Raw genomic sequence first — 7,500 nt, 5'->3', positions numbered from 1 at the left:
TGGTTATATTGTCCCGATTGTCAAATTTAAATTTGAATGATCAAATTAAAATATGTCCCAGGGAACATTGCACAACAGATTGTTACTACAGGTTTATTTTAATTATTTTATTGTAGTATTTTAGTGATGTACTGTATTATTGTAAATCAATTCTTCTTTAATTTTAGTTTGCATTAAATTTTTTCCTTTAGGTTGTACGTCAAAATTCCCAGTAAAAAAAAATTTGGAACCTGCCTCAATCACAGTAAGAATATAAATTCAAGGGCAAAGTAGCCCCCCCCCCCCCACCCCCAAAAAAAACAAAACAAAACAAAAACCAAAAAGAACAAAAAACAAATTAGTGGTAGGTTTACTTTTCAATTACGCAAACAAATTAAATATGGCTGGTAAAATGCCAATCTGTCTGTTCCCTTGTGTTGTTCGTGTGAAACTTTCTTACTTTACAAAATTCTGACCTTAAAATATTTTTGAGCAGCCGTGAGGACTTTCCCAGTGGGCGCCAACAACTCTTCCGCAGTATAGCTCTTTACTGATGGTGCCGGTTTTTCTTCTAAACAAAGCCGAAAAATTTATGGACTACATAGTACGGTGCACTAGCTACCTCTTGCACCACTAAATCGGCGTGAATAAGAAGAAAGCGCGAGCTGAATTTTGGCGCCACCATTTTCCCGCCTAAAATGGTGCAATAGATGCGAGCCAATGGCAGTGAAGAAGTATGATGACATCATATTCAAGCGAACAAAACAAGATGGCGGCTGTTTCGTGCCCTTGTCGTCTTTGCAAAGGAAAGCTGGTCTCCGGCAGAAAGGTGCGAAATTCGCACATGAAAATTTGTTGTAATTTTCCTGAAGAAACAGGAGAAGAACGAGTTGAAGGAGATACGCTGTCAGATCCTGAGGAATCTGACGAAACACAAGGAGAGCCTGCAGTGCCGGATCCAAAAAGTGATTGTGAGGAGCTCGAGCTCGAGCAAGAATCTGTCGAAGAAGACTTGCAGTAACTGCTAGTAAGAGAGACTTTTCAATTTAGGATCGTTCCTTCTGTTAGCGAAAAGATCGATACCCACATTTCAATGAGTTATATGCAATTATTTATTGTTATCGGAGATTGAAAAGGATTTAGATTGTGTTAATTAAGTTCTGCATGAGGAAAGATTTAGCAAAAGCACGAAACGTCGTAATAACCTCTAAACATGCATCTTAGTAAAGAAAGTATTTTTTCCAATAAGCTTATTTTGTCCTCCTTTAAATGAGATACAACACAACTAAATACTGTAAATATCTGTCGAGAAAAAAAATAAAAGGAAAAAGATTGTCATTATTTGTCATTTTTTCGCCGGCAAGAAAAGGTTTAATTAACACTAATTTTCTAATTGCTAATACAAGTAATACAGTCTTAACTAACATTAAAACATTATAGTTGTGTTTTAATGTTAACATAGAGCACACTTTGATCTTTCATTTTAGCTTGGTGTTAATGATGGCAGTGACTACGATGTAGAAAGTGATGATGCTTTAGAAAGTGATTGTAGTTTGGAGGGTACAGATGAGTTTAGTAATGTTTGCAAAACTTTGAAAAGTGACAGACTTTGATCCATCTGTGTATGAACATATATCTGCTTAAACCCCACTGTATCCTAGAAGTTCGATTACACTTATAGAAGCTGTTGCTTCTCAGTTTTTGTGGTTTTCTTCAAATCCTGGTATTAGTAAAGAGAGCCTCTCTTATCAATTTTGTGTGCAGAAGTGTCTCCTACCACTGGGTAACCTGTTACCGAGTAACTACGATGAGGCATACTCAGTTATTAAACCCTTTCTTGTAAAAAGCCTTTGCTCGTGATTGTGTTTTGTTTAGGGACACTGACAATTACAAGTATAGCACTCTGGTGAAATGCCCCAAGTGTGGCTCAGATCATTTCTTAAGTAGAAATATAGCGAAGAAGCATTTTGTTTATTTGCCACTTGGGCCACGTTTCGCTCGCCTCTATGGGACAGCATCACTAGCAAAGGTGTTCCGGTCATTTACTGCAAATGAGAAAGATCAAACCCAGCCTGATATCATGGATGATATTCAACAATCTCCTGTATGGAACACCTTCAGAAGTAGTGCCAGGGAAAGAACAATCTTTTTGCAGTCATCAACAGATGGCATGAACCCATTCAGCAAGAATAAAACTTCCTACTCCATGTGGCCCATTACTCTGGCTATGCTAAATTTGCCCCGACAGATTAGGTACCTGTTTGGGAGGCTGTTACTTGTTGGCATAATTCCAGGTGAATATACGTCCATTAAATTTATCAGCAAAATGGTTAAAGCTCTCCAGTTGTAATCCCTTATGAACCTGGTTGCATTTTAATTTTCTTGTATTTCTGCTCATTGTTTGAACAGTGTAGAAGTAATAATTATTTCAGTTTTTCTAAATGTTGTATTTCTGCAGGGTTGTAATGCATGCTTCCCTTTGTCACTGTTGCTTTCTTTATGATGGAACCAATTACAAGAAGCCTGCATTTTGATATATGGTTTGGCAGACTGCATGTGTTTCGCTGCAAAGGAAAAATTTTATTGTCACTTTTTGGCAACCACATTTTTCCATATATATGGTGACTGAAAGAAAAAATTCCAGTAGCCAGTTGGCGCCTGCCTAAAAAAATTAATTTTGGACCCTGTTGAGACAACCAAGGAAGACATGGAAGATGCAAGTGGAGAAGAAGAGCAAGAGCATTAGTTTAGAGAAAAAGGACACCCTGAATCGGGTGGAATGGAGAAGGGGAGTTTAAAAGATTGCTGCTAAAATGGGGTAAATTTGGCCACCCCCATTTACGGGGCGGGGAGATAAACCCAGATAAAAAATGGATTTATGATGATGAGCGAGCGTGATGTCTAATAAATAAAATGGTTCTTTTCAGAGCCACCCGGCTCTTTTCAGAACCACCATATCTATAAGAGTCAACATTTTTTGTCTTATTTTGATATTTTTATCATAATCATAGGGAAAAAATCATGGGAAAACTTGTGTTTAACAGGATTTAAAAATTCTTTGGATTTTCATCTAATTTGACCGTGTATACCCTATTAAAGCCCATTAAGAGCAAAGTAAGATTTAATGATAACCACAGAAATTATTGCACGCTCATTGCCTAATTTTGATTGTCCCTAAGCAGACAGCTGACAAGTGAACTTATAACTTATGTGACGAGCAAGAACAGACAATTTGGCAATTTGTTGTCATAAAAAACAAAATTGTCAGTTTTCAATGTGTTCTGTTATTGACATTATTGTCAAAATAGTCTGCAGATCCACAAGGCAAGTGGATCCCCAGCTTCTTTGACAATGTTATATATGATGAAATTCATGAACGATAACAAGACAGACACATGAAAACCAATTTCAATTTGTCAAAAAACAACGTATCAAAGCAAAAAAATATTTTCAAGATTGGCCCTGCCAACTCGGCCTGCGGATTTCAATGCATATCATTTGGCAATATCCGCACAAATGAGACGACTGGTCTGGTTAATCAAAGAATTGCAAGATTTAACCAAATCCTGCAATTTCTTAGGTTGGTCTGAAAAGCCAAATCTACAATTTGGCAACTCACATGTTTTTTCACAGGTTTTTGAAGCATATTTTCAGTGAAATTTCTTCAGAGGTTATTTCACAGGTTTATTCACAGGTTTTAAAAGCAAAATTTCTTCAAATTTTGCTCACATGTTTTTTCACATGTTTTTTCACAGTTCTTAAAATTCACAGGTTTTTTCATAGGTTCTAAATTTTGTGATTTTTCACCAAAATTTAGCCCTTGCAAAATTCACAGGTTTTTTCACAGGGTGTTTCAGTGTCAGATAATATTTCACACGTTGTTCACAGGTTTTTCACAGGTTCTCATCCAATAGTGACTATCCACTGTTTTAGTATATACTAAAGTATGATAACTTTTAAACCTTATCAAGCTTTCTTAAAATATCAGTCAGTGCAAAGGACAAGTTATTGGTTTTTGTCCAAAGGAAATTCAAGATTTCTTTCTTATATTGATTTCAGAATGATGTCAAATCTTTTTGTTTGCATATGGCTGAGGATGATGGAGAAGTGGACACTGACTTTCCAGGTATACACATACAGTACATTTAATTCCACTTCTTAACTCTCAGAAGTGATTAAAGTGTAACTTCTCCCTAGAATAACCTTGGAACATCCAACAAACAAGAAAAAGAGCACTCCAACTTATGAGGTAGAAGTAGTTGTTTTGATCAAAGACCAAACTCTTCAGTGTGGCTAACTCAAAATGAAATGTGTAGCAGCCAGAGGGGAGAATTAACAAACAGATCTTGGAGTTGCATTAGCGTCATTTTTACCATTCTAGGACAGGGCAAAAAATTAATTTGAACAGAAATTGGAGTAATGATATGGCCATAATTTCATACTGAATGCCCAAACTTGTAATGTGACAAAATTTTAAGTGCTCCAGATTTAAAATCAGATATAAAGCACTTCCAACAATGGCTTTTCTTGTTTTCATCTTTCACGTAGGCCACATTTGATTCATACCATGCTCAGAAAGACTATTATAATAGGATGTATCTGAAAACTTAAGAAGCCAGAAAACTCAAAAATGAAATTTAGCAGTGGAGTAAGAGATTCTGGTACCACACTCAATCAAGTTTCACAAATGATACAAGTAGACATTTTGCTTATTGTTTGTGTTTTTCCTCTGAACAACACTGCACAACTTGAAAAATATCAGCAAGTATAATTATGTGAAACTACGGAATAAGGTGTACATGTCTAGAATAAGAATAAGATTTATGTACAGTATGATATTTATGGTAATGAATCTGCACCAATCATTTTAATTTGCTTCTTTGATAAAGTATCAAGTTTCTCAGCCTTTATTATTTTGAATTATTCTTAGGTGTTTGTGTATCAATTTTATTTCTCTCCAATTTTTTTGTATTGTAGCGCTTGAGAACAAGGAGCCAATTACGAAATTTTTTTTTCAGTTGTCTGGCTTTGGTTCAGGTAACTCAGGAAAAATTGACATTTTCTTTAGAAGAATTGAGCCAATTGTGTTTTTTTTACTACTACTAAACAAGTGTTATATTTTGATAGCTTTCCTCCAATTGTCCCTTTCCTTTTATCACGAACCATAAACTTTCCCCTTTGTTCCTGGTTTTGCTGATTAGATGTTGAAAAACGCCATGCCCACATGATTGTTCCCAGCTTAGCATAATCAATTTATACACTGTACCTTGCCAAAACCCAGAATCTTAGGATTGTCTTTCCCTTTCTATCCTTTCCCCACCCCTCTAAGGGTTTTTTTCTGGCCTTTCCCCCTTTATCCTCTTTTCCATCCCCCCTTCCCCTTCTCCCTCTCCCCTTGGGATTATCAGTCCCCACCTTGCCCTCCCATTTTCCCCCTCTATCTCCTCCCCCTTATCATCTCTTCCCCCCCCCTCCAAGATTGATATGGTTAGTCCACTTGTCCCCCCAGACTCCTTTTTAAGAACTAAACTGATGGATAGGAGGGTAATCTCTGCAATACATGTTTGTGCTCAATAGTGTGTATTATTATTTAATACACTAAAACAGTGGATAGTGTTTAAGGTGCACTCTGATTGGCAACTCAAACTCCAGATATCCTTTGTTATTCACTTAGCAACTCAGGCAGGATTTACACCAGAAAATATTGTAATAGCTGCAAGAATAAATGACAGAGCAACATGTAAAATCATCTTTTTGAACTGTATTCTCTTTTAAATTAGTTGTTTTACTTTATACTAAAACAACCACTTACCTCAATGTCGGTAGCTGGTGGTAGATAATTATTATAATATTTACCTTGCTGCTTCACTGCTTCTAAAAACACCAAGTACCTTATAACTATGAAGTCTAAAATAAATATTATGTTGTTCTCTAACTCCTTGCTGATCATTACGATTTCTAGAAAGATGCCAGTCCTACTAAACCAACGCCTCACAAACCTTCATCAGGGATCATAGTAACAGTGTAAGCTCAAATATTTTTAAGAATCAAAAACATTTTCTCAATAATAAAACATTTCAGAAATTTGTAGTGCTAAAGGTTAGCCAAGTCAATTTCATGCTGAAAGTCTCATGGGAATGCTGGGGATTGCACAGTAGGGAGAGTTCTGGCCTCCCACCGCTGTTGCCTGGGTTTAATTCCAAGAGATGGCATCACATGTGGGTTCAGTTTGTTGTTGGTTCTCATCCTTGGTTCAGTGGCTTTTCTCCAGGTCATCCAGTTTTCCTCCCTTCCACAAAAACCAACATTACAAATTCCAATTCGACCAGGAAACAGTGGACAAGAAGAGCCACCACATTGAATAACCACTGCTAAAATGCCATTGTTATAATTATAGTTGCTTTATTTTGTTATTTAATTCCCACCATGCACTTCAAGTATTAAAATTAATTGAAAACCAAAACTACTTCATAATGGGTCTTGCTCACTGTGGAGTTTCTCAGTGATAGAGCATTGAAACACAGAATCCGAAGGTCTGAGGTTTGATTCCTCATGGGAAATCAGAATTTTTTCTTTGTTCCACGCTTGTGACAAGAGGAAAAACTTCTTACTCCATTCCTTTACCCAACTCAAAACTTACTATCTTTCTTAAGCTATTTACAAAATTACTTCTGTCATTCTTTGAAAATTACATACTAATTAAACTATTATAATTAATTCTGATTTGCTTTTTCAGGAATGAGCCCCAGCATGGCTTTTCAAGAGTCAAAGCAGACAGCATGAATGCTAAGATGAAACAAGTATATGAAAAAATGGTTAAGAAGAGAGGATTACGAAGAACAGGTTTGAAAATATACATGACTTGTATATTATTATAAACTTTGTGTCTGCTTGAAGGGAAAATGTCCGTTATAAAAGATATGTTTTCTCAATTGTCTTTAGAGCAAGGAAAATTTGCAGGTGTACAACAATGATTTTTTAAATTTTTTCATTTTTTCTGAAGAAGTCAGTGAGTCTGAACCATGAATCCTTGAATCTTATCAGCTAAATGTATGCCTGTAACTAGTCCAACTTTAACTTTGTGGCAGAGTGGAAAAAGCAAATTTTTAAACCTTTCGAGAAAAATAAGTCAAAGTTTAAATTTAGAGACAGAGTCAAGCAGTAAATACCTTGTATAGAGAAACAATCTTCAAGAAGATTCACTGCTCTTTTTGGCAGATTCTTTACAATAAGTGTCGTTTGATTCTGAGTTCTTTAATATCCTTTCTTTTTTAACTCATAGCCAAGGAATATGTCTTGGAAAAACAGTCAGAGCCTGGGGTTCCCATTAGTCTCGATGCAACCCTAGAAAGCATGGGAACAATGGAATTCTGTCTCGTCAGATTTGGCCGTAAGTAGATTTTAATTAGCCCACTTTATACTTAAGTTTATAAGTGCTGTCTTTTCACAGTAACTTCTTTTTGTACATCCATTTTGGCATCACTGTTGGTTCCTGCAGTCTGCTTGGCTCACAGCAGACTG

The 7,500-nt window shown here is 36.1% G+C and overlaps 1 protein-coding gene and 1 long non-coding RNA gene across 7 annotated transcripts in view; both read left to right on the top strand.

Moving 5' to 3' along the window:
- LOC111346667 (target of rapamycin complex 2 subunit MAPKAP1-like) overlaps positions 1-7,500 on the top strand; it is a 27,514-nt gene that overhangs the window by 13,355 nt on the left and 6,659 nt on the right. For 2 of the 6 annotated variants that reach the window (XM_088760034.1, XM_088760033.1), the window contains exons 1-5: positions 4,064-4,105; positions 4,957-5,016; positions 5,942-6,003; positions 6,716-6,822; positions 7,262-7,369. In XM_088760034.1, the coding sequence (XP_088616160.1) occupies positions 4,076-4,105; positions 4,957-5,016; positions 5,942-6,003; positions 6,716-6,822; positions 7,262-7,369 (367 nt within the window). In that variant the 5' untranslated portion in view covers positions 4,064-4,075. Of the gene's footprint in view, positions 1-4,038; positions 4,106-4,956; positions 5,017-5,941; positions 6,004-6,715; positions 6,823-7,261; positions 7,370-7,500 lie in introns of those variants that run through there. The other 4 variants (XM_088760036.1, XM_088760038.1, XM_088760037.1 and 1 more) reach the window with 3 other exon arrangements.
- On the top strand, positions 1,676-3,188 carry LOC148731098 (uncharacterized). The gene is made up of 2 exons (XR_016001183.1): positions 1,676-2,273; positions 2,438-3,188. It is a non-coding gene; the product is annotated as an uncharacterized LOC148731098 (long non-coding RNA).

Source organism: Stylophora pistillata, chromosome 5 (genome assembly GCF_964205215.1).
Source record: "Stylophora pistillata chromosome 5, jaStyPist1.2, whole genome shotgun sequence".
NCBI lineage: Eukaryota > Metazoa > Cnidaria > Anthozoa > Scleractinia > Pocilloporidae > Stylophora > Stylophora pistillata.
The sequence above is the reverse complement of the archived record's forward strand: the minus strand, read 5'-3'. Positions and strand labels throughout refer to the sequence as shown.